This window comes from Apodemus sylvaticus, chromosome 11 (genome assembly GCF_947179515.1).
Source record: "Apodemus sylvaticus chromosome 11, mApoSyl1.1, whole genome shotgun sequence".
NCBI lineage: Eukaryota > Metazoa > Chordata > Mammalia > Rodentia > Muridae > Apodemus > Apodemus sylvaticus.
Window position 1 is genome coordinate 65,037,276 of NC_067482.1, and position 27,773 is coordinate 65,065,048.

A 27,773-nucleotide genomic window follows, 5' to 3' on the forward strand; every position below is an offset into this window, starting at 1 on the left:
GCAATCCCAGCAGTGGAGGAGTATTCCCCTTTCTCTACATCCTCACCAACACCTGCTGTCTCCTGAGTTTTTAATCTTAGCCATTCTGACTGGTATAAGGTGAAATCTCAGGGTTGTTTTGATTTGCATTTCCCTGATGACTAATGAAGTTGAACATTTTTAAAGATGTTTCTCAGCCATCTGAAGTTCTTCAGGTGATAATTATTTGTTTAACTTTGTACCCCATTTTTTAATATGGTTATTTGGTATTCTGGGGTCTAACTTCTTGAGTTCTTTGTATATATTGGATATTTTTTTTCACCATTTTTTTCTTTTTTTAAATTTTTTTATTTGATATAATTTATTTACATTTCAAATGATTTCCCTTTTCTAGCCCCCCCCCACTCCCCGAAAGTCCCGTAAGCCCCCTTCTCTTCCCCTGTCCTCCCACCCACCCCTTCCCACTTCCCCGTTCTGGTTTTGCCGAATACTGTTTCACTGAGTCTTTCCAGAACCAGGGGCCACTCCTCCTTTCTTCTTGTACCTCATTTGATGTGTGGATTATGTTTTGGGTATTCCAGTTTTCTAGGTTAATATCCACTTATTAGTGAGTGCATACCATGATTCACCTTTTGAGTCTGGGTTACCTACCTCACTTAGTATGATATTCTCTAGCTCCATCCATTTGCCTAAGAATTTCATGAATTCGTTGTTTCTAATGGGTGAATAGTACTCCATTGTGTAGATATACCACATTTTTTGCATCCACTCTTCTGTTGAGGGATACCTGGGTTCTTTCCAGCATCTGGCAATTATAAATAGGGCTGCTGTGAACATAGTAGAACATGTATCCTTATTACATGGTGGGGAGTCTTCTGGGTATATGCCCAGGAGTGGTATAGCAGGATCTTCTGGAAGTGAGGTGCCCAGTTTTCAGAGGAACCGCCAGACTGCTTTCCAGAGTGGTTGTACCAATTTGCAACCCCACCAGCAGTGGAGGAGTGTTCCTCTTTCTCCACACCCTCTCCAACACCTGCTGTCTCCTGAATTTTTAATCTTAGCCATTCTGACTGGTGTAAGATGAAATCTTAGGGTTGTTTTGATTTGCATTTCCCTAATGACTAATGAAGTTGAGCATTTTTTAAGATGCTTCTCCGCCATCCGAAGTTCTTCAGGTGAGAATTCTTTGTTTAACTCTGTACCCCATTTTTAATAGGGTTGTTCGGTTTTCTGGAGTCTAACTTCTTGAGTTCTTTATATATATTGGATATTAGCCCTCTATCTGATGTAGGGTTGGTGAAGATCTCTTCCCAATTTGTTGGTGCCGATTTGTCCTTTTGAAGGTGTCCTTTGCTTTACAGAAACTTTGTAATTTTATGATGTCCCATTTGTCAATTCTTGATCTTAGAGAATGTGCTATTGGTGTTCTGTTCAGGAACTTTCCCCCTGTACCGATGTCCTCAAGGATCTTCCCCAGTTTCTTTTCTATTAGCTTCAGAGTATCTGGCTTTATGTGGAGGTCCTTGATCCATTTGGAGTTGAGCTTAGTACAAGGAGACAAGGATGGATCAATTCGCATTTTTCTGCATGCTGACCTCCAGTTGAACCAGCACCATTTGTTGAAAAGGCTATCATTTTTCCATTGGATGTTTTCAGGCCCTTTGTCGAAGATCAAGTGGCCATAGGTGTGTGGGTTCATTTCTGGATCTTCAATCTTGTTCCATTGATCAGCCTGCCTGTCACTGTACCAATACCATGCAGTTTTTAACACTATTTCTTGGTAGTATTGCTTGAGGTCAGGGATACTGATTGCCCCAGAATTTCTTTTGTTGTTGAGAATAGTTTTAGCTATCCTGGGTTTTTTGTTTTTCCAGATGAATTTGAGAATTGCTCTTTCTAACTCTATGAAGAATTGAGTTGGGATTTTGATGGGTATTGCATTGAATCTGTATATTGATTTTGGCAAAATGGCCATTTTAACTATATTGATTCTGCCAATCTATAAGCATGGGAGGTTTTTCCATTTTTTTTTTGAGGTCTTCTTCTATTTCCTTCTTCAGAGTGTTGAAGTTCTTGTCATACAGATCTTTCACATGGTTAGTAAGAGTCACCCCAAGGTACTTTATACTGTTTGTGGCTATTGTGAAGGGTGACATTTCCCTAATTTCTTTCTTAGCCTGCTTATCCTTTGAGTATAGGAAGGCTACTGATTTGCTTGAGTTGATTTTATAACCAATCACTTTGCTGAAGTTGTTTATCAACTGTAGGAGTTCTCTAGTGGAGTTTTTTTTGGGTCACTTAGGTAGACTATCATATCATCTGCAAATAAAGATAGTTTGACTTCTTCCTTTCCAATTTGTATCCCTTTGACCTCCTTATGTTGTCTAATTGCCCAAGCTAGTACCTCAAGTACAATATTGAAAGATAAGGAGAAAGGGGGCAGCCCTGTCTGGTCCCTGATTTTAGTGGGATTGCTTGAAGTTTCTCTCCATTTAGTTTGATGCTGGCTACCGGTTTGCTGTATACTGCTTTTACTATGTTTAGGTATGGGCCTTGAACTCCTCTTCTTTCCAAGACTTTAAGCATGAAAGGATGCTGAATTTTGTCAAATGCTTTTTCAGCATTGAGATAGGGTTTCTCTGTGTAGCCCTGGCTGTCCTGGAACTCACTCTGTAGACCAGGCTGGCCTCTAACTCAGAAATCCACCTGCCTCTGCCTCCCAAGTGCTGGGATTAAAGGCGTGCACCACCACCACCCAGCTTAGAATTATCTTTATGCCTATCATTTTATCTATATAATTTCCATGATAATCTTTAATTTTAACATGTTTTTCTATATATTTCTACATTTTTATCAGAAATGTTCTCCATGTAAATCTTTAAGTTTATCAGAAAATGTTTATAATTCCACTTTTAATGAACTTAGGAATACTTTTATGCCTACCATTATTATATCTACATAAAATTTTGCATGATAATCTTCAATTCTAGCATGTTTTTCTACATTTTTCTACAATTTTATCAGAAATATTTTCCACGTAAATCTTCTATGACTCCTGAATTCTTTCCAAGGTTTTCAATCTCCAAAGATGTCTCACTTTGTGATTTATTGTTTCTACTTCCACTTTTACATTCTGGATGGTTTTGTTCAGTTCATTCTCTTGATTGTTTGTGTTTTCCTGTGTTTTCTTTAAGGGACTTTTGTGTTTCTTCTTTAAGGGCTTTTACCTGTTGACTGATGTTCTCCTGTATTTCTTTAAGGGACTTACTTAAGTCTTTCTTGAAGCCCTCTATCACCATCATGAGATATGATTTTAAATCCAACTCTTGCTTTTCTGGTGTGTTGGGGTATCAGGGCTTGCTGTGGTGGGAGAACTGGGTTCTGTTGCCATGTGACCTTGGTTTCTGTTGGTTTCTTGTGCTTGCCTTTCACCATCTGGTGCTAGCTGGTATTTTTGTCTCTGTCTGGAGTTTGTTCTTCCTGTGGGCCTGTAAGCCTGTGTCCTTACTTCTCTGAGTTCAGAAGTAAAAGCACTGCTGGAAAATCTCTCTTACCTGGTGGGCTATGCACAGAAGACTGTGGAGTTTCCCGGCTCCCTGGTACAAATGTTGGCAGGTGGGAAGATTTCAGTCCCAGCTGCTCCACTGATCTTAGGCCCTGTGTGCTCCTAGCTGGGTCCCCTCCAGAGAGAAGGTGGAGATCTCACCTCTGCACTCAAAAGTGAAAGCCTGCTGAGAGATCACTCCCTCCTAGTAGGCTATGCACAGAAGGCTGAGGAGTCTCCCAGCTCTCTGGTGCAAATGGCAGCGGAATAGTCAATTTTATCCAATATTAGAATAGCTACTTTAGCTTGTTTTCTTGGACCATTTGCTTGGAAATTTTTTTCCAGCCTTTTGCTCTGAGGTAGTGATTGTCTTTGACACTGAGGTGCATTTCCTGTATGCAGCAAAATGCTGGGTCCTGTTTACATATCCAGTCTGGTAGTCTATGTCTTTTTATTGGGGAATTGAGTCCATTGATGTTAAGAGATATTAAGGAATAGTGACTGCTGCTTCCTATTACTTTTGATGTTATTTTTATGTTTGTATGGTTGTCTTCTTTTGGGTTTGTTGAAAGAAGTTCACTTTCTTGCTTTTTCTAGGGTATAGTTTCCCTCCTTGTGTTGGCGTTTTCCATCTATTATCCTTTATAGGGCTGGATTTGTGGAAAGATATTGTGTAAATTTTGTTTTATCATAGACTATCTTGGGTTCTCCATTTATGGTGTTTGAGAGTTTTGCTGGGTATAGTAGTTTAGGCTGACATTTGTGTTCTCTTAGGGTCTGTATAAGATCTCCCCAGGATCTTCTGGCTTTCATCATCTCTGATGAGAAGTCTGGTATAATTCTGATAGATCCGCCTTTTTAAGTTACTTGACATTTTCCCTTGCTGCTTTAAAAATTCTTTGTTTAGTCCATTTGGTGTTTTGATTATTATGTGCTAGGAGGAATTTCTGTTCTGGTCCAGTCTGTTTGGAGTTCTATAAGCTTCTTGTATGTTCATGGGCATCTCTTTCTTTAGATTAGGGAAGAACTCTTTAGGTTAGGGAAGTTTTCTTTTATAGTTTTGTTGAAAATATTTACTGGCTCTTTAAATTGTAAATCTTTGTTCTCTTCTATACCTATAATCCTTAGGTTTGGTCTTCTCATTGTGTCCTGCATTTCCTAGATGTTTTGGGTTACAAGCTTTTTGCATTTTGCATTTTCTTTGACTGTTGAGTCCATGTTTTCTATGTTATCTTCAGCACTTGAGATTCTTTCTTCTATCTCTTGTATTCTGTTGTTGATTCTTACATCTATGACTCCTGATTTCTTTCCAAGGTTTTCTATTTCCAGAGTTGTCTCCTTTTGTGATGTCTTTATTGTTTCTCCTTCCATTTTAAGATCCTGGATGGTTTTGTTCAGTTCCTTCACTTGTTTGTTTGTGTTTTCCTGTAATTCTCTAAGGGATTTTTATGTTTTCTCTTTAAGGGCTTCTACCTGTTGACTCATGTTCTCCTGTAATTCTTTAAGGAATTTTGTGTATGATCTTTAAGTGCTTCTACCTGTTCTCTGGTATTTCCTTTTTTTTTTAATTTTCTATATTCTTTGTTTACATTCTGAATGATTTCCCCTTTCCCAGTCCCCCCTCCATAAGTCCCATAAGTCCTCTTCTCTCTGCCCATTCCCCAATCAACCCCCTCCGACTTCTCTGTCCTGGTAATCCCCTACATTGCTGCATCAAGCCTTTCCAGGACCAGGACCCTCTCCTTCCTTCTTCTTACGAATGATTTGATATGTGAATTGTGTCTTGGGTATTCAGAGCTTCTGGGCTAATATCCACTTTTCAGTGACTTCATTCCATGTGTGTTCTTATATGAATGGGTTACCTCACTTAGGATGATATTTTCCAGTTCCAACCATTTGCCTAAGAATTTCATTAATTCATTGTTTTTAATTGCTGAGTAGTATTCCATTGTATAAATATACCACATTTTCTGTATCCATTCTTTCATTGAGGGACATCTGGGTTCTTTCCAGCTTCTGGCTATTATAAATAAGGCTGCTATGAACATAGTGGAGCATGTGTCCTTATTGCATCGCTGGGAATCCTCTGGGTATATGCCCAGAAGGGAGTTATTTATGTCCTCCTTGAAGTCCTCTATCAGCATCATGAGTGATTTTAAATCCAACTCTTGTTTCTCTAGTGTGTTGGGGTATCCGGGACTTGCTGTAGTGGGAGAACTGGGTTCTGATGTTGCCAAGTAGCCTTGGTTTCTGTTGGTAGGGTTCTTGTGCTTGCCTTTTGCCATCTGGTTATCTCTGCTGTTATTTGGTCTTGCTATCTCTGGCTGAAGCTTATCCCTCCTTGGGCCGGCAAGCCTGTGTCTGTACTCCTGGGAGACCAACTCTCTTCTAGCAGGGTCTGTGCACAGAAGGTTGTGGAGCTGCCTAGTCCCCTGTTGCAAATGGCTATTGGAAGGCTCCTGTCCTAGCTGTTCTACTGATCATATGCCTTGTGTGCTCCTAGGTTTTCCCCTCTAGAGAGATATTGGAGAGAAAGTGGAGCTCTCACCTCTGAGCTCAGAAGTGAAAGCTCTGCTGAGAGATCACTCTCTCCTGGTGGGCTGAGCACAGAAGGCTATGAAGCCACCTGGTTCCCTGGTGGGTCCTGTCCCAGCTGATCCACTTGCCCCCTTGATTCTGAGTCCATGTTCTTTGAACAAAACTCATCATGCTAGAGCTGAGCATGTGACCCAGATTTAACCAATCGGGATATTCCATGCCTGTAATTACAATAATCGGCTCAAAAAATGATAAAAATATGTTAAATGAGTTGGCTCTAGCAATTTGAGCAATTACATTAAAAGTAGTGTTGTAAATCTAATGGGTTAAGGGAGCAAGTACTCATGGCTACCTTTGTCAGAATATGGGAGCAAATAACGCAGAAGAGAAATAGTCAAGAGTAAGCAGAAGATTCAAGTTTTAAAAAGTTCATTTCAAGTTCTGGGCCCGTTCTATTAGTGAATCCACCATTTAGGATTTTTTTTCCCCAAATTTTCAATAAATTCCTATTTTTAAAAAAATATAATTTAACTTCTATTTTTCAGAAGTGAGAAGCCTGATTACTCTGGAGGAATCAATACACAATTAAGTAAACAGCCTGGATTCATACAATTCAATATACTTTCAACAGATTTTGCATATATTTAAATAAATGTAGTGGGCACTGGTAGGAAGAATCAGAAGGTTGTTTATTAACATTATTCACTATTTACCTATACGGCAAGTACTCATTGAGATCCTTCTGTTCCAGGTACTATCACAGGCACAGGGTGAGGAAAGACAAAAATGGCATGTCATAGCCTCTGAGACTCTTTTCAGTTTCTAAATTACCCAAGTACCTATTTGTGGATTGCTGTTCTTGATCTCCCCAATAGTCATCCAATATTCAACTTCCCACAGTTTATATGGCACTGTTTAATTTTGTCTTAGGAAATTCTTTCTTGGGTCTTCTCTATCATCCCACCTGCATGTGGATTTGTTTTTTTTGCAGTCTGATTTTGGCACTCATCTCTGTCCTTCCTCAACTTTGGGATAATTTGACCATTCTCTTAAATGAGATACTTTAGCTCCTTGATCACTTGCCTTTTTTGCTTTCTCTGTAACCCAGGCTGGCATTGAACTTCCACCTTGACCATCCAGTGTTGAAATTAAAAACCACCATCTAGGCTCCACCATTTTGCTCTAAGGAAGCCTATCTTACAGTGGTAAGAATGAAAAGTGGTAATGAAAAGGGATTTCTGGAAGTCAATGTTATGCTATTTTGCATTCCTGAAAATCAATTCAGACAATTGACTACTGATGTGACACATCTTATATCTAAGTTAATGATCATTTTTGACACAATTTCAAAGAAATTACTCCATTGTAATCTCTTGAGAAGCCCATTTCTCTTGGGAACTTTCTAGAATCTTCTCAAAATTTATAAGTTATAAAATTCTCATTCTAATATGTTTTAGAATGAAACTACTTAATTTGTAGGTACATTTCTCTCAGCTCTGGAAACGTTTCTTTCACTATTTCCTTGGTAATACCCTTCCTTCAGCTTATATATGGCCTTCCTAAAATTAATGGCAGTCAGAGGATATATTGATCTTGAAATTTTCTAATCTCCTGTGATTTCTTACCATATCCTTCTTTTAAAAAATGCTTCTTGAAACAAATGTCCTCATCTTTATCTCTCCATGCTTCTTTTGATTTTAAATTTCATCTGACATAATTTTAATTTCCACATCTTTTGGTTTTCTCATTGTTCTCTGTTGCTATAGCATTTCCATTTAAAGTAATTCTTGTTTTGATAATATAATGTCTTTGCTCTTTGATGATGTTAGCTATAATAGAACTTCTCTTCTGTTCCCTGTAATGTCCCTATTCTTCTCCGAATTATTTTTATCTGTTGTTTTGTTCTCTTTGTGTCTTTCTTTCAAGTTGGATGCTCTCTGCAAAGGGTCATGCATGTGTACAACTAAAGACCTTCACTCCTTAGGGTAAGCTCTGCGTAGGTGAGAAAGTTTTGATGACTGCTTGTTGTTTAGCTTTACTGAAGTGTAGTAAGACCAAGGCCAGCTATGTATCAGAAGGACAGTCAAATGTCAGAGTTTGTGAGTCTTTTCTGCAAATCTGTTGAGGTTTCCTTCAAATGGGTCTTAGATTCCCAGTAAAAGGCACAGATTTATGTGTTTTCTGGGAACAAAATTGAAAAAAAATTCAGCAATCTTTTTCTTCAGAATCTGTGCTGAGTGTGAATTAGCCCCGTTCTATATTATGCTCAATAGTCTCAAATCCATAGAGTGGCCATAGATCTAACAGAAGCAATGTGAGGAAGGAGAGGTTTATTTCCATCCTTGGAGTCATATGGCTATAGTCCACAGCAGGGAATAAGGCAAGGCAGCATCCAGGAAGTGGTGATGTTCTGTGGCTACTTGTTCATATGGTAGTGGATGGGCAGACGGGGCGCAGAGAAAACAAGCCAACACCAGGAGCAGGTAGAACCTCTATTGACTTGACCTCAGTGACAACTTTTTCCTGATAATCCCCACCTCACATAATGTCCACAGTATTCAAAATAGTGCCACATACTACAAATCAACCATTAAGAACAGAACCTGTAAGGGAGACTTCGAAATTAAATGATAACCACAAGGGTAGTGAATTTAGGTTTTGAATTCATAACCAACAAGATGGTTGAATGAGTCCTCAGGTAGTTTTAATGTATGGAAGAATATGATTAAAGCCACTGAGGAAAAGTTGGAAGGGAGTGCTTTGAAAATGAAAGCAATCCTCACACAGCTACGAGTATTGATCAGGCCTGATCAGGGAAGGACTCATGGGATGACAGATGGGACGAGGCACAGCAAAAAGACCAAAAGATTGTCTGGCTGAATGAGAATTAGATGGTTGGGGGCAAGACAAAATGATAGATATATAAGTTTGTGTGCATCATTAAGGAAATACAGTGGGATCATCAGTAGCTCCACCCCCACAAAAACAAAAACAACAACAAAAGACAAAAAAACAGATATAGCTCAAATTCCTGAATTCCTTTCTGAGCAGCTTTTGCCATATTTTTTGTTGTTTGTTTATGTTTTTGTTTCCTTTTCTCTAAGGAAAAGTAATAGTTAAATTTGAAAAGACAGATTCAAATTCTAAATTTACCACTGACTAGCTATATAATGCTGGTCAATTAATTTAACTTATCCATACCAATTTATATTTTTTTCTCCATAATATGAATATAATATCAAACTTGTTCATTTAAAGTTATGGTAATGAATTAACAAAGGGAATTATATGGAACAACTGGCAACTTTTGTTAAAGCCCCAAATGTCAAGGACGATGATGCTCATGCCATCTTTACACTGACTGGCCTCGTACGTACTGTACAGCTCCAGCCTTGTCTAGTGAAGTCTCTATAAACTCTCCTACCAGTGCCGTCCCCACACTACCAGGCCTAGCTCTAGTCACACATATCCTAAAAAAGCTTTTTATGACAAGTCCTTGAAAACCAAACTTATGTGCCCTAACTCTACACTCTCAGCCCCAGATAAAGACTCACGGCTCCTGTACCTGTACCTGCCTAGCTGGAGACAGGCTGGAATCTCACATCACACACATAACCAATGAAAAGAAGTCCTCATGGCTAGGTCACATTGATAAAAACACCAGCGATATTGAAGGACAAAATAGTACATTCTTCCCCAGATCCATTAGTCTTACAGAAGTACTCTTCAATGGTAATTACTTAGATGAACCCCAGCACACAGAATTTAAAAGAATCAATTTCAAATTTGATCAAAACTTCAAGGCATTTAGAGAAGGCAGGAACAAACAACTCCATGAACTGAAAGCGGATAGTTAGTAATAAATGCCTTAGTAACATCCAAAGAAATACAAATATGCAGATATATGAAATGAAGGCAATCCAGAATTTGAAAACTGAATTTGGTAAAGATACAGAAATATTGACAAGCAGACATTTATGCACACACATACACATGTGTGTGTGATAATAACAATACAAGAAGAGATTATGAATTTGAGTATGGAGCATGGGGGGAGGTGGAAGGAGGAATAGGACTGTGGAAATGATATTGATAGAGTATTTATTGATTTATGTCTCAAAAATTAAACAAAAACAGCAAAAATAAGTCAAAACTGTCAATATTGGGAATAAGGAAATTGAGCTCTGGTAAGTGATCTTGTAAGCTTTGGAACTTAGGTAAATTGCTGATTCCTTCAGGATCCCAGGTTCCCTCTCTCTATACATAAAAAACTAGGAGTTGACTTGGATAATCTGTATTTCTTCTAAACTAATAGTTTAAGCACCATAGATATAATTTTTATTCGACTTTGATACTGAGCCATACAATTCAACTAAATTGGATAAAATTGCCATTATTGAGCTCTAATACATTGAGATTTTATTAAAAGACTGAAAATGAAAGAGATAACACTGCATTAGTCCATTGGAGTGATTTCTAATGGACACAAAACATCATGATCTATCAGGTCCTATTATCATGCCTGGAGCAAGAGGGAGAAGATGCCAACTGGTATTACATTCAAATACCAGTCTCGGAGAAGTATAATTTTACTTTTAAAGAACTGGAAAAATATCCAATTTCAGCATTGATTATACTGGCAGTTTATCAGTAAGGTAAAAAACTATGGCTAACTACATGATATTTATTATGAAATTGATAACGGAACATAGCAGTAATGCTTTTAAAATACTCAACAGTAGCATGTATTTTAGAGTACAAGGAATATAATGTTTTAGAAGTCACCCTGAGGTGACAGAACTGGAGTAGCTATTACGCCTGTTCTTATGCACATTCAGGTTAGCCTTCGGAAAGGAAAGAAGTAGATATTACAATCTGAGAAACACATTTCATCACCATTATCATATGTTTCCTGAATTATGATCCTCTTTTGAAATTTTGTCCTTGTTCCTACAAAATGTACAGAAAGCTCTTGATACATTTCCAAATGCATTAAGAAAACAAAATAATGTATTTTGTATATCTTTACAATTCAACTGCAGTACTGATAACAAATGTATTCGATGTGTAAATTCGATGTATGGATATCCATTCGATGTATGGATAGCCTATGCTCTTATAAGATAAGCAAAGACTATGAAATCTTTTGTTCATAAATACAGATGGATCTATGTGACCTGCATAATGTTTAAAATGATATATATGTTGATCAGAAATTTTGTGGACAAGAGCTAAGTTCTAGGACCTAAATAACTGATTAACCAAAATTCTCTCTGATTTTTCTTTATTTTTCCGTTTTTGTTTTCTTGTTTTTGTTTGTTTGTTTCTTTTTTCTTCAGGCAGGGTTTCTTGGTATAGCCCTGGCTGTCCTGGAACTCACTCTGTACACCAGGCTGGCCTCGAATTCAGAAATCTGCCTGCCTCTGCCTCCCAAATGCTGGGATTAAAGGCATGAGCCACTACTGCCTGGCTGATTTTTCTTTTTTAATTGTAATTTTAGTTGTGCATGATTCATAGAGTATAGTATGCTAATTGGGTGCAAGTATACAACGTAGAATCGTACAATCAGCATGTCTCTGATTTTTTCAAATCTCCAATCAGTGAAATACATTACAGTTCAGAACTAAAGGAATTAAAGTGTGATTGTTTAAAAGCAGATAATCCAAATAGGGCTTATCAGCACTACAATGCTTTTCATGATTAATTGAGGTATTCATTATGCTTTATAATTACAAGTATATAATACACACAAATGTTTAAATGTTATTAAATTGTAAAATGTATTTTTGTGCTATATATTAATAAATTTGTAATTGAATGGGTATTTTTATGTTTCTACCAGTATGCTAAAATAACGGTAAAGAATGGTTTTCACTTTAGCTTAGTATTTTTAGAACTATGACCAGTGATATTATTCTGTAACTCTATTTTTCTGGTGTGGAAATATATTGCAAACTACTTAGTTTAATCTGCATTACTTCGTGCTTTCCTTAAAATGCACCTTAAATTTGATGGTTAAATATTCAAATAAATACATTAGAGATGTGTCAAGTAGACATCAGATGTCTACTGATGTACTATCAGCTTTTGGTGGGTCATAGTGAAATTGGGTGGATATTCATGGCAGTTTGGTTGCAGGAGTGACACTTTTATGAAGTCAGTTTAGTAGTATACTCCCACTCACACCTTGGGGTCGCCTATTGTATTTCCTTTGACTTGCAGAAGAATGACAAGTAAATATGAAATCCATTTGCATGTCAGTACTTACCATCTTGTGCTTCACTGCTGCTTCTACATAGATAAATTACAGCATTGGCTATCCCAGAGGAGATTTGCAGAGCCTCACCAGATCTGCTCAACAGCCCATCTGACCTATAAACTTAAGAGTAGTAACAAATGATTGTGCTTTTAAGGTACTATTAAAGACTGACTTGTTACATAATAACAAATGACTGATACAATAGGTATAGGAAGTACAAGCGTCAAGACTGTCTTTTTACAGAGTATCAGTAGCTTTTGTACTGGCTGGTTTTGTGTGTCAACTTGACACAGGCTGGAGTTATCACAGAGAAAGGAGCTTCAGTTGGGGAAGTGCCTCCATGGGATCCAGCTGTGGGGCATTTTCTCAATTAGTGATCAAGGGGGGAGGGCCCCTTGTGGGTGGTACCATCTCTGGGCTAGTATTCTTGGGTTCTATTAGAGAGCAGGTTGAGCAAGCCAGGGGAAGCAAGCCAGTAAGAAACATCCCTCCATGGCCTCTGCATCAGCTCCTGCATCCTGACCTGCTTGAGTTCCAGTCCTGACTTCCTTTAGTGGTGAACTGCAATGTGGAAGTGTAAGCTCAATAAACCCTTTCCTCCCCAACTTGCTTCTTGGTCATGATGTTTGTGCAGGAATAGAAACCCTGACTAAGACAGCTTCATATCACATATTTGTTATGCTAAAGTCTGTTGCAGCCGAATTTTTGGTGTAAAAGACAATATTGGACGTGACCCTTTTTCCTGTTGGCTTTATAGATATTCTAATTATTCATCAAATCAATACATAACAATTAAGTAGCAACTGAGTATCAGGAAGAACACTAGATGCTTAGACTGAAATGACCTGACCTTTCTATGTTTATGGGGATGGTTATAATGGACTGACTTACATGCTATGAAAGATTCCATGCTATTGGCAATGAAACTGATTCCCAAAGTTATTTCTGTTTATATATGCCGTTGTATCTAGTCATAGTTTTCCCCTTTTCTCAGGAAGTCTAGAGATGTGTTCTATTCCTCTTTGTATTTCTTCTTTATTTGGGAGAAACATTTAATTCCTCGTCATGTGACTTACACATCTTCCTATTGCATAGCATAATATATTACCCATACTGACACTGGACTTGGCCATGTTACTTGTTTTAACCATTGAGACTGAACTGTGATCCATGTTGAAACTTGATGTGCCCAGGTTGGGGGAGATATCCAGGGGGTCCTCCATTCTCTCAGAGGAGAAAGTGGGGAGGGGAGCTGTGGGGGGAGGGCATACAGAGATCTGGATTTAAAGTGAATAAATAAAACATGCTTGTGAATAGGGGCTACTAGCTCTCATGCTGCTTTTTGGAACCCTGTGACAGCCACCATGTGAACGAGTCAGGGTAGGCCATTGAAGAATCGGAATACTGGTTTCTGTGATCCTGGCAGACAGCTACCCCTCAGAAATGAAAGTCCCTTTATATGCTAAACCACCTCATTATCTCATAGTTGATATTTGAAGCTATTAAGTTTTGGATGGTTTATTAGGCTATCATAGTTATTTAATCCACCATTCCTTTCAAGTTAACATGGCCACATACTTTCATTGAGAAGTTACTTTAATTAGAAGCTTCTACAAGCTGGACCAAGCTTTTGTGTCTTGTTTTTGTCTCTTGTCATGGTGTCTGATGAGCTTTTAGATGGAAGAGTTCTATCACCATTCCATCTTCCCACTCTAAACTATGGAGATAAGCCTCTCCTATTTAAATTTCTGTTGCTGAAACGTTATCTAAGTTACCTCTATTCTACACATAACCTTATACTAGCCTCCCAAATGATAAGATTGCAAACATATATTCGTAAACACATGGCTTCAAATTTCACATTCAAAAATTTTTGATGAAGACGTAATGCTACATTTTTACTACTGAGGCACAATGATGAGCAATAAACTACTGTAAGAAAGAATCACAGATAAGAATATACCACAAAATGGAGGGTAATACAGAATTGAGAATTTTAGTTCCTAAGAATTAAAATATTTTTCTTCACAGAGGTGAGCATAAATGCCCAATAATGTACAGTACTTCTCTGTAAACTCTGGATGGCTTACAAGCTTTTGGTCCCGTGACAATACAGAAATAAATGTAGAAATGGCTCTGGTGCAAAAGTTAAAAAAAAAGTAATTTTAAGTATATACTTAATCAAAAGATTGTCCTCTCTCCAAGGAAATTTTCTCTGGCACAGCGCAGGATCCATCTGTAGCAATTACAAACTGCTAAATCCCATGCCAGGTTAGGCAGGGGGAAAAAAAAAAGTCAAGGCACCAAAGTCTTAGAGAGTCATTGTCCTCCAAGAGTTTACATTTTGAGGAGCATGTAAGATTTCCTTCCTGGAGTTTTCAGCTAGCAATACCCATTATTTATGGCAAAAAAACCTCTTCAACGTTCCGCTGATTTTTCTAACTATTCTCACTTTTCGCTTCGAAAACTGATGTCCTTGCCTATCTTTCCTGGATGTAGTGGAATGTCAAGCGCTTTCGCTGAAAGTGAAGACAGATGACATTGACCCTGAAAAGTTTCCAGCACTTAAAAGAGCTGCCTAGCAGGCTGTTCAAGACAGCAACAACTCTAGAGGCTTCCACACTACTCCCCTCGCGTAACTAGGGGAAGGCCAGGGCAAGGCGCGCCCTGCAGGCCTTTGGGCGGAGGGAGTTAGAGGCTAAACCCACCAAGGGCAAAGCAGTTGAAGTCTGCGGCCAGGCTGCTAGCTGGAAAAGTGCGAACTGGATAGGAGAGCGCTCAACGCGGGTGGACTACAAAGCCCAGAGTGCACGGCGCCGCTTTCTTGCGCTCCCCTACGGGACCTGAACGCAATGGAGGCTGGGAAATGAAGTCTGAGGACTTCCAGAGCCCCGCGCGAGGGCAGAAGGGAGGCGTTGCGAATCCGCTCCTTCAGCACGCGGGTTCCTGGCTGGCCTCGGGGTTTCTCGCTCCCTCTCAGGGTTTTCGTGGACGGCGGGAGCAGGATGGCTTGCCTGAGTAAACTCTGGGGGGAGGAGGGGAAGGGAGTGGAAAAGGAGGCGGGGTCAGCGGAAGCGGCAGGTTGCTTCCTTCTCTTCGCGCTCCCTCCCCGCCTCTCCCAGAGGGAGCGGTGGGAGGGGGAGGGGAGGGCTAAAGGAAGGTAGTGACACGTGTCAATCAACCCCCCTCCGGGGGGCGCGCGCTCCGGGGCTCGCGCCGAGGGCTCGCGCCCCTGCCTCGTGCCTGCGCCGCTCGTATGTAAATGAGGGCGCGTGACGCGGGACGCAGATGGACAAGGGAAGAGAGAGAATGGCCGCTGCCGCCGCTGCTGCCGCCGCCGCCGCTGCCGCTCAGTGCCGGAGCCCTCGGTGCGCGGCGGAGAGAAGAGGATTCCGGCGGGAACTCGACTCTTGGCGCCACCGCCTCATGCACTGTGTAGGTAAGAGAGACACGGGCCGGGCCGGGCTCGGCGCCGCTGTGCGGCTGCCGGAGGAGTTTGTGGCTGAGGGGTGTAGTTGGAGCTCCGGTTCGGGTCAGTTCAATGGGGAGCGATGGGAGCGACGGCGGCGCGGCGGCCCCGGCGGCGCCTTTTGTCTCGGGGCTCCCTGCCCGGCGCGGTCCGCGCCCCGCCGCCCGCCTGCCCGGCTCCGGGCTCCCGGGGAACTGTTAGTTCGGACCCACTCTCCGAGCACCCCGCGGAAGCAGCCCGCCCGCCCGCTCGCGCTGCCCCGAAACTCCTCGGCTCCCGTCGCCACCCGCCGGTGCCCCTGTCACCGCGGCTCTCCACACCGGGGCGGAGGGGACCCTGGAGCGGCGGGCCGGTCCGCGCCCCCGCCGGGCGCTCACACACCCCCTTCTAGCCGCCGGGGGCTGGCCGGGAAGACGCTGCCTAGTTCCCGGGACGCGGGAGCTAGGGTTGCGGGGCGCTCGCGGGGCGGGGGCCGGAGAGGGCCGAGGGGCGATGGGGGCGGCGCCCGAGGGGCGGGGGGCGGCCGCCTCTGCCCTCCTGCGCGCGGCCTCGGCTCTGTGTGTACCCCTTTAAGAAGGAGCCGCTCGAGCGCTGACGGTTGGGATTTGAAGTTCTTCCTCCCTCTTTGGAAGTCTGGACGGATGGGGGGTGTTGCTATGGCGACGGCCCCCTCCCACGCCCCCCCCCTCTTCCTTGAGGACGCCCCTACGACTCTGGTCCTCTTTCGCTGTCATGTGATGGGCTCGCGTAGCCCTCCCTCCCCACCTCCCATTCCTGTTCAAATGCAATTCAGTTTTCCGTTTCGGTGGGGTCTGATTGGTTTTGCTTCAAACTTCCGCGCTCCGGGCTGTCATTCAGTGGGCTGCTCTGGGTAGCGGGAAGTGCCGGGACTCCCTACCTCGTGGCGGTCACTGCTTTTCCTCGCTCGGAGTGCGACGAGTGCCCACAGCTGCTACCCAGCAGGTTGGTTCGAGAGAGGGGCTGCGGAGGGTGTGCTTTGGCAGGGGCTACGGGGTAGCATTTGAAGGGAAGAGGTGAGAGTGGAGGCTGGTCGGTGTTAGGAGCGGGTGGTTGCCTCGGTTTCCTTTTCTGACGAGTACGTGTCAGCCGCTGGAGTTGAGTATAGTAAGCTCAGTTCCTTGGGAAGACAACTCTCTCCTACCTTGTTTTCATCTGTTCTTGCGCCACCTCGCGCCCTGTCCCCCTTCCCCACCCCTCTCAGATTTGTTTGCTCAGAGAGCCCTGAGGTCTGTCTTGTTTTCACTAATCACAGTAGATGAAACCAGAAGCAACTCCGGTTCAGTAATGTGCCGTACAGAATGGGATGTATATAGGAAGACAGAAGGAAGGGCACTCTGATTTAGGAACATTTCGGTGATGTTTAAGCAGTTTGCTCTTAAGAGCAGTGTGTCACCTCTATAAATTGTATTTTGGTTCGATCTGTGGCAACGTTATATGGAAGGGAGGGTGTGAGGAGAATAAAAAACTTCATATTAAATGTGTGTCCGTATTTGTACTTCATGAATGCAAAGTGGACTCGTTTTGACAGTTACTCGTATTTTGATCAGTTCCTTTGAAAACCCGCCTAGAAATAGTCGCGTTCCTTCTTGTGGAGTCTAACAGATAGCACTGACAGCTTTGTAGTGCCAGCTCACAGAACTGTTAGGGACCCAGCGATGTGAAGATGACCATGCTTAAGTTTTGTGTTACAGTATTTAACGATTTTTCTCATGTTGTGTAACTAAATACATTTAGTATGTCTTTGAATAAAAAAAAAAGTACTTTGGAAGCCAAATTTTGAGTAAGTGAAACAAATTAATGAAATGAGGTTAAATTTTTTAATATTTAGTATTCTGTAATCTGTATTATACTTTCAGTGTTATACACAATTGTATTGTACCATACATGAAAATGTTTTCCTGAGCAACAGCCATATTTGAGAAATTGTTTCACAGTCCCAGTTTTTGTCTAGAGATCTGCTGAGGTGCATCTTGTATATTGTTTTTGTCATTGCTTTTTTAAGTAACAAAACCCTTCTAAATAGAATATACACCTGTTGGTCTCATTTAATAGTGGTGTGAATTGGTAATAAAAGTCATCATTTTAAGCTAACCCTTTGCTATGATACGTGCTTTGCAGAAAATCTTCCTGTTCCTTATATGTGTATGACTTACATTCAGTATGTAGGTGTATTAATGTATACATTTCTGTATTGAATAGTCAGTGCTCTTATTGATTGAAATACATTTTTATATAAAATGCTCTTCTGGCTATTGAGAAAGAATATGATTTAAGTCTTGATTTTCAGCAAGAGTTTGAAAGCATACGCACATTCAGGTTATACGCTAATTGGTATTACATCTAATGAAGTTTCTTGAAAACTCACTTCTTCACTTAACTAGTTAAACAAATATGATTGATCTTTTTGTTAGTTATATTGTCTGAAAATTTTGGGAAGAAAGTTATCTTCATTGTCAGTGAATGATTATAGTGATTAAGAAGGGAATATGTTTGAACCCATCTAAAATATTTCCTTTATAATTGTAGGTCTCATGTCTTTTGCCTTAGATTTTCTCCTCTGATTCATTTCTGGTTTTGTTTTAAATTAGAAAAGTGTCCTTTAAGTTTTGTCCCAATTGATGGTTCTGTTTATAATGGGTTTTTTATAATCTTTCTGTGCTAGAGTATAATTTTGAATATCACGTAACAAATACTTGAGTGCATATTGGATGTGGGACTATCATCCTAGTATTCACAATTATATTGAACATTAGTAGACACAGTCTCACATTTTATAGAGTTTATAATTAGTATCTACTAACCAGAATGACACTGAACATTATTCTTTATGGAATAAATAATGTAATTAGTATCTAATGATTTATAAAATTAAAAACATATAAATATAACAAAATAAATATATTAATGCAGCTTAAAACATTATTCAGACTTGAAAAGTAATTAAGATATTTAAGCTGGGATAGGCCAGTTTTTAAAAAATTTTGGTATAATTTGCATCTTAAAATTGTCAAATTGGGAACTAATAGTTATACTTGCCTGTGTAAGCTAGTTGTTTCATATCTTGTTGTATTTTCATTGTTCTTGTCCTGAACTCATACACACATGCATGCACACACACACACACACAAACACGGACAGACACACACACACACACACACACACAAATTGGAGAGTAATCTTTGCACCTAAGCTTTTCATTATTCCAAAAAGGAAGGACACTGTCATCATATATTACCTAATTTATAGTTAATTTTCAAATTTTATCTATTTTCTTTATCCATCTCTTGTCAGTTCCCTAGCTCAAGATCCATTTTAAGATAATGAAGTGCATTTATTAGTTATCATGCCTCTAGTCCTTTTTAATTGGGGATACTTATTCAATTTTTCTTAGTTTTTCTTGGCCTTGACATTAAAAAAAAATACAGGGCATTATTTGACTATGTTCCCCAAATTGGAATTGTTGATTTCTCATGATTAGATATGCATTTGGTAGGAATAGTACTGAAGAAATGTTCTGTTTTCCTCAGTACATTGTATTTTGAAGTTCACAGTGCTGGTGTGTGTTAACCTTAAAATTTGGTCAAGGTATTTACTATATTTCTCCCTGAAAATTATTCAACATTTTGTAATCAATATGCAGCTTATGGAAAAGTACTTTCAAGAACAAGGTATTGATTGCCATCTTCTCACCAAAATTGTATCAAAATTTATCATCTGTCAGGATTCTGGTTTTGTCCCTTTTTCATTTATTACTACTAAAAGATAAAAATCTATCACTGTCATTAGTTTGAATCTCAAATTGTGGCAGATTTAATTAAACTTAAAGCCTCCCCCCAATTCTGTGTATATGTGTGTGTGTGTGTGTGTGTGTGGTGCACATATACACATATTTTGAACAAAATAGTCCACATTTATATATTTTATTGTCCCAGATTTGGTGTTAGTTACGTCACCAAAATGACCTTTAATTTTTTTAGAGAAAAAATAAATTTAGATACAAAAACTAAACAAAGTTTTGAATCTGTTTTTAATTAATCCCTGTTTTTTCATATATGTAAGTATATTTTTTTCTTAAAACTACAAAATTAAACAAGGAAAAGATTGGCTTAGAAACATTCTTTAAAACAATAGTTTCTTTCCTATATAAAACTGGTTCAATAGTAATTGGAGCCAATTATAAAATGTTAAATCTTCTAATCAAAGATTAAAATGTTAATCTACCTCATTAAAACATATTTAGCCTATTATCTTTTTATTAAAAATACTATCATTTTGTACTAATCCATGTAGAAATTGTTGAGAAATTGGTTTACTACTACTTATGTTTTAGAATTTGGGTATTTTACATTTGTGGTACATATCTATTTGAAGACAGTATTTAACTGCAACAGGTAGCAAGTGAATTTAATTGGATAGTTTAGTTTTCTTGATTTCCATGATACCACTTACCTTAAAAATCTCTTCATAATAAACAAATGTATACTTTTACTCAGACTTTTTATTTGGTTAGTATAGAATGAACAGATCATAAGATCATAAGAAAATAAGCTCTAGAGCTAGACTTCTGAGTTTGGAGCCTAGTGGCACTATTTACCAAGGTTTGTATTGTTGTTGTTTTGGTTTAGTTTTTTGTTTATTTTTTATCTTTCAGTTGTTGAGCTGGGTTGCTAGAGATGAAGTTTGTTGAATTGTACTAATACATATCTCCTGTATAGGAAGCACCCAATAAATGAGAGCTATCATTGGTGATATTTTTTCCCTGGGTTCTTGAATGCTTGGGCTTTATAATTTTTGTCAGTAGACTTGATTGAAATGGTGCTGGATGATTTAAAAAGATAATGGAGAATGCTAAAGTAAAAACAAGAGTTTAAATGATCTGTATTTTCCAGTTCTCTATAGTGTTATAGAATTTTAAAATCATGTGACTTAGTATTGATTTTTTTATATGATGAGAGTAGAAGACATATACCTTTCTACATTCTAAGGAATCTTTGATAACGGATATAAGAAATGAGTTTGTAGCTTATTAAAAACTTTATTACTAAGTATGGTGGTGCACACATTACCTCTAGTAACAGCATTCTGGAGGTAGAGCAGAAGAAATCTGTTTTCAAGGTCAATCCTATGCACATAGCAAGTTCTAGGCCAGCTAGAAGTCCATAGCAATAACCTGTATCCAATACAGTAAAATAGTAATAACAATAATGATGAAACATTGTCATTTTAAATCATCTTGAGTTTGTTTTTTGCTGATATGAGCCTTCCTATTAGTCAAGTTTGATGTTTTCTTCTGGTTTCTTTTTGCCTTCTCTTCTGTTATCTTACCACAGAATTCTCCTTTGTCACTGTTAGCATCTAAATCACAGAAGAGTAGATTTACCTAGTATTAATGGGTCAGTGATCAGTTTAGCAGCTGTCAAAGAGTATTAGCTAGACAACTTGTTTCAAGCACCAGCAAATATGATGTCCATTTATTTTAAGTGGTGGCAGTTGTGATACCATTGAATCACATACATTACATAGTTGGAATCTATTGCATAGGTTAAGACATGTATCGAGATTATCTTTTTTTAAAAAAAATAGGCATTTGGATAATTTTGCAGTTTTTGGCAAAATTTGTAGATAGGCTGTAGGTGTGTGTGTGGTGTGTATGTGTGTGTGTGTGTGTGTGTGTCTGTGTGTGTCTGTGTCTGTCTGTCTGTCTGTATGTATGTCTGGTGTCTTTCTGTCTGCCTATCTGTATTTTTGTCTTGTCTATTCATATGTCCGAGTACCCTCTGAGGCTAGAGTAGGGTGTGGAATCCTAGAGTTAGAGCAGATTGTGAACTTCATCTGAAGAGCAGTCAATTTTTTTAACCACTTAGTCATTTCTCATCCCTCAGAATCATATGCCTTGGGCTGGCTACAGGTGTGCCACCTTCCCAGCTTGGCAGCACATGTATTTAGTTTCTGTTATGTGTCTACATATTCCTCTGACCTTTACTACTGGTCTTTATTTCTGCCTCAGTTGAGTCTTAGGAGAGAAAACATAGATACATAGGATTTTGTTTTGTTTTGTTTTGTTTTGGTCATATATGAATTTTTACCGTAATAAGTCTTAGTAAGTTAGAATATTCTGCTGTGTGCTCATTGTCATTTTTTTTAATTTTTTTTAAAGATTTATTTATTTATTATATGTTAGAACACTGTGCTGTTTTCAATCACCCCAGAAGAAGACACCAGATCTCATTACAGATGGTTGTGAGCCACCATGTGGTTGCTGGGATTAGAACTCAGGACCTTTGGAAGAGCAGTCAGTGCTCTTAACCACTGAGCCATCTCTCCAGCCCTGCTCATTGTCATTTTTGATGATACTCTTTACTTAAAATATACAGGTTGCCTTTAGAGTGGTTAAACATAAGCTTCTATACTTTGTAATGATATAAAAGTGATAACATACTTAGCAGATACCATTCAAAGTTTGAATTTTGTGTTCAATGACAAGCAATACACTGTATTATATTCCTGATATGTCAGGTGGTAGCTAGTTAGCCACATATTCATTAGGATAAACTATTGATACTTTTACAGTGTGCTTCTAAAGTTTCATGAAATACTCCACCTTTTGTTATTTAAAATAGGCTTTGAATTTTGATTTTCACAACATGGATAGTGTAAGTGTCCTGAGCATGTTTAAGACAAGAAGTATCTATTGTACATAGACTAGCATTCATCAAGCACAAAACATGTAAGTCTACAATATTGAGAACCTTATTACAGTAGATATTTAGGATTAAATTTGTAATCAATGAATCGTTTGAACAGTTTATTTGTAACAGAATGTAGATAAGAAATGGTGGTGGGTCCAATCCAACCTGCTACTACTAGAAACATAATTAAGAAAATACGCTATCTTTGAAGAACAGCACATTGTTCTTAGTTAAGCTAAATAAAAATTTTGTTGTAAGAATTTTTGTGTTTGCTAGAAAATAAAATAAAATTAATCTTTTTTTTTCTGCATCTGCTTTCCTTTTGTAGTTGCCAATAACTTTGTCCTGCTTACATTTGCCTGTTTGGGTTCCTTCTTTAATCTTCTGCCAAGTTATTTTCCTTGTCATAGTTCCTGGATTCAGTTTTTGTGATAGTGCAAGCACTTGGGCAAATTCAGATAAGGTTTTGGTTTATATCAGTATATGCATTACTGATTTTACTTTCTTCTGATGTAATTTACAACCTGAAACATTCAATAAGTCATTGTGTAGTTGCTATGATTTCATAGTTGACAAGGCACTAATGTCTCTCATTTGCCTCTGTTTATCAAGTAAAAGCTCTTAACCATATTCAGCTATAGTCATAGATTTTTCATACAGTTCCTTCCATATTGGTTTTTTAGACCAACGATCCTCTTCATCTGCTTTTATTTATTACATATTTCCCCAAATTCTTGGGTGTCTTTGTAGCTATATCTTCTGCCTTGGATCCTTAGTCACCTTTAAATTTTAACTTAGCCTTAGATTCTTTTATGAATAATAGCTTAAGAGATTTCTCCATTAATTCAACTTGAATTTTTCTCCTCTAATGTGTGTATACAAGGCATGTATATTAGAGGTAACTTTGTCCATTAGACTCCATGTTTACCATACTGTTGACAGCCAGGGGACTGAGTCTTCATAAATGGTAGAAAGGGCTAGATGGAATGCTGTTCCTTCTTAGAATTTATAATCAGGTATGATTCATCTTTTACTGGGAACTTTATGGGACTGAGATAATACCATTTCTCATGTGTTTGCTATTTTTTGGCTTAATGAAAAGTGTGAAAATATTTATATAGTAGTATTTTGGTGCCAAAGATATTAGTTAGAGAACTATATGAGCACAAGTATTTAAATCTGTGCAGATGAATGAGATTTACTAGGGACATGGGAAAGACTATTGGATAGTAAAGGATTTGGCATCATACCAAGGTAAGTTAAAATTCCTTAAGTAGAGAAAGGACCTCACACTCCTCCCAGTGTTTATACTGAAAAGTAAGGCTATTAGATAAGCAGTAAAACAGAGAGCTAGCACTATTTGGGAGGAGAAAAGATTTTTTTTTTTTTCCAGTTGGACTGTTACCTGTTGATGAGGAGTCTGGTACTTATGTGAAACATGGAATGTGTAATATTTTGGCAACATGAGGGTTCCAGGTGATCTTGATTAGATGAATTTCAGTGGAGTGATGGAGATGGCAACTGTATTGTAACAGGTTAGAGTAATTCAAATATGTTCAAGTGTACTCAGTATTAAATGGGACATGTTTTAAGGACTGGTAAAATGGCTCAGCAGGTAAAAACACTTGGTGCATGAGCCTGATGATCTGTGCTTCTTCCCCAGTAACACCCATCACTCATGATCCCTTTTTTTCTTTATCTTGTTCTGAGAAAGTATGTGTACTTCTGTGTGTATGTATAGACATATGAGGCTAGCAAGCATATATATGTGTGCATATGCATGTGGAACTTAGACATCAACATTGGATATCTTCCTTAGTTGCTCTCCTCATCTGGAAAGAGGATCTCTGTAAATTTGGAGTTTCCTTATCTTGTTAGACTAGCCCCAGAGATCCTCCTGTTTCTTCCTTCCCAGATCTATGATTGTAGACATGAGCCCTGCTTCCAACCACTGGTACTCCACCTTGACATCACTGAAATCTTAATGCTTGTGTACCAAGCACTTTACAGACTGAACCATCTCCATATTCTTGTATATATTGAGTTTAATGAAGCTGAGAACTAATAGCAACAAAATATTGAGACATATATTAAGTAAAGAATTGGGATGGATGGACTTGGATTATTGAATGTCAATTCTAAATTTATTTCTTAAAGAAATATTTTCTTAACCAAACTATTAGATCAATGATATTCTTTTATACACTTTAAAGGTATAATTTTTCCCCCAACTTACTTTTCTTAGTTTACGATCAAAACTTTTGAGTCCTTTGTGCCAGTTGTTTGGGTTTATAGTTCTGTTTTTTGTTGTTGTTGTTGCTGTTGTTTTTTTTTTCCCCAAACTGGAACTCAATAGACTTAAAACTTCAGAATCAAAATACTAGCCTTAAGTAGGGTTGTATTGAAGTATTTGACTCTATTCCAGTGAGGAACAGATAAGAAGCTGTTGTCCGTGTTAGTATTTTTTTTTTCTTTAAGAAGTCTGAGTAAAATATAAAGAACAGAAGCTTCTTCCTAAATATTTCCCCTAATAATGTGAACTTTTCAGAGGAGTTCGGTTTTATGTGAGATGCAAGTGTGAGGGAGTGAAGTTAAAATGCTTACTTTTTACAGTAGTTTTGTATTCAGATTTTATTCATAAAGATTGAACTATGATTAAGGGTACGGAGTATTAGACATGTTATAAGCTAATGGAAAGAGAGGAGGAACAATTAATTAATTGAAAGGTCTCAAATGACTAGGTTTCATGGGAGGGAAAGCAAGGATTAGGAATCTTTAACTATAAAGGAATGGTTACCATCAAAATCCCAAATCAATTCTTCAAAGATCTAGAAAGAGCAACTCTCAAATTCATCTGGAATAACAAAAAACACAGGATAGCAAAAACTGTTCTCTACAACAAAAGATATTCTGGGGGAATCACCATCCCTGACCTAAAGCTCTACTACAGAGCGATAGTGATAAAAAACTGTTTGGTATTGGTATGCAGACAGGCAGGAAGATCAATGGAATAGAATTGAAGACCTGGAAAAAAACCCACACATGTACAGTCACTTGATATTTGACAAAGGAGCTAAAAAAAATCCAGTGGAAAAAAGACAGCATTTTTAACAAATGGTGCTAGATCAACTGGAGGTCTGCATGCAAAAAAATGCAAATCGATCCATTCTTATCTCCTTGTACAAAGCTCAAGTCCAAGTGAATCAAAGATTTACACATAAAATCAGACACTCTGAAGCTTATAGAGGAGAAAATGGGGGCAAACCTTGAACACATGGGCACAGGGGAAATGTTTCTGAACAGAACACCAATGGCTTATGCTCTAAGAACAAGAATCGACAAATGGGACCTCATAAAACTGCAAAGCTTCTGTAAGGCAAAGGATATATTCAGTAGGACAAAACGGCAACCAACAAATTGGGAAAAGATCTTTACTATAACCCTACATCCAACAGAAGGTTAATATCCAACGTATACAAAGAACTCAAGAAGTTGGTCTCTAGAGAATTAAATAACCCTATTAAAAAATGGGGTACAGAGCTAAACAGGGAATTCTCAACTGAGAAAACTCAAATGGCTCTAAAGCACCTAAAGAAATGTTCAGCATCCTTAGTTATCAGGGAAATGCAAATCAAAACAACACTGAGATTACACCTTACACCAGTCAGAATGGCTAAGTTGAAAAACTCAGGGGACAGCAGATGCTGGAGAGGATGTGGGGAAAGAGGAACACTTCTCTATTGTTGGTGGGATTGCAAGCTTGTAAAATCACTCTGGAAATCAGTTTGGCGATTTCTCAGAAAATTAGACATAGTACTACCTGTGGACCCAGCTATACCACTCCTGGGCATATACCCAGAAAGTGCTCCTACATGTAATAAGGACACATGATCCACTATGTTCATAGCTGCCTTATTTATAATAGCCAGAAGCTGGAAAGATCCCAGATGTCCCTCAACAGAGGAATGGATACAGAAACTGTGGTTATATATACACAATGGAGTACTATTCAGCTATTAAAAACAATGAATTCATGAAATTCTTAAGCAAATGGATGGAACTAGAAAGTATTATCCTGAGCAAGGTATCCCAGTCACAAAAGAAAGCACATAGTATGCACTCACTAACAAGCAGATGCTAGTTCAAAAGCTCAAAATAAACAAATTGCAATTCACCCAGCACAGGAAGCTCCAGAAGAATGACTTAAGTGAGGGAGCTATGGTTCCTCTGAGAAACGGAACAAAATGCTCACAGGAGCAACAAGGGAGGCAATGTGTGGAGCAGAGTCTGAAGTAAAGGCCACCCAGCAAGTGCCCTACCTGGGGATTCATCCTATAAATAGTCAGCAAACCCCGACACTACGATGAGAAGCATGTATCAAAAGGAGCATGCCATGGCTGTCTCCAGAGGGGCCCTGTCATAGTCTTATGAATTCAGAAGCAGAAACTAGCAACCAAGCTTGGACTGAGCTTGGGGTCCGCAACGGAGGATCTGGAGGGTTGTCCGGAGGAACTGATGGGGTATTTAGCCCCATGGGAAAAACAAAGACTTCGGACACCCAGACACCCCAAGACTCCCAGGGAATCATCAACCAAGGGGTACACATGGTTCCAGCCAAAAATGTGGCAGAGGAATGCCTTTTGGGGCATCAGTGGAAGGAGTGGTCTTTGGTTAGGTAAAGGCTCAATAGAGGCCACAACAAAGGGAAATAGATGGGGGGGGATTTGGGGGGAGCTGGTACTGTGTTGGGTAGAAGGGCATATACATGGAGGCAGGGGGAGGGAAGAGGGGGAGGGAATCGTTGGGGAGGGGGCTTTTGGGAGGGAAAAATTGGGAAAGGTTTTACCATTGGCAATGTAAATGAAGAAGATACTCAATTAAAAAAAAAAAAGGAATGGTTAGTAAATATTAGGCTAAGCCAAGTTAGAGCAGTAGTCAGGTAGGTAGGCGTTAGCAAAATTTCCCATCTAGTCTGTGATATTCTAGAGAAGCATGATGTAATGTGAGCATGCTACAGGTATGTTCTGCCTTATAGTTTACTCCCAAGGGTCATCTGGTCTCTGCTGGAGTTAGGCACTGCTGCTGTTGTAATGCAAAAGCAATAGTAAAATAATAAGCATGGCTTTATTTCAATAAAAACTTATTTTTATAAAAAAGTAAACTTGGTTTTGCAGGCCACAGTTTGCTGATCCTAGCGTTTCAAAGATGCAGTATAAATTTGAGTTATTTAAAATTTTTTAATTTTAGTATTCTGAAAAACCTTGTTTTAAAAAT

The 27,773-nt window shown here is 38.9% G+C and overlaps 1 protein-coding gene across 11 annotated transcripts in view; it reads left to right on the forward strand.

The window, feature by feature from the left end:
• The first annotated feature begins 15,438 nt into the window (after positions 1-15,438).
• Lcorl (ligand dependent nuclear receptor corepressor like) overlaps positions 15,439-27,773 on the forward strand; it is a 143,463-nt gene continuing 131,128 nt past the window's right edge. For 2 of the 11 annotated variants that reach the window (XM_052199188.1, XM_052199187.1), the window contains exon 1: positions 15,440-15,759. In XM_052199188.1, the coding sequence (XP_052055148.1) occupies positions 15,609-15,759 (151 nt within the window). In that variant the 5' untranslated portion in view covers positions 15,440-15,608. Of the gene's footprint in view, positions 15,760-16,411; positions 16,753-27,773 lie in introns of those variants that run through there. The other 9 variants (XM_052199190.1, XM_052199195.1, XM_052199198.1 and 6 more) reach the window with 9 other exon arrangements.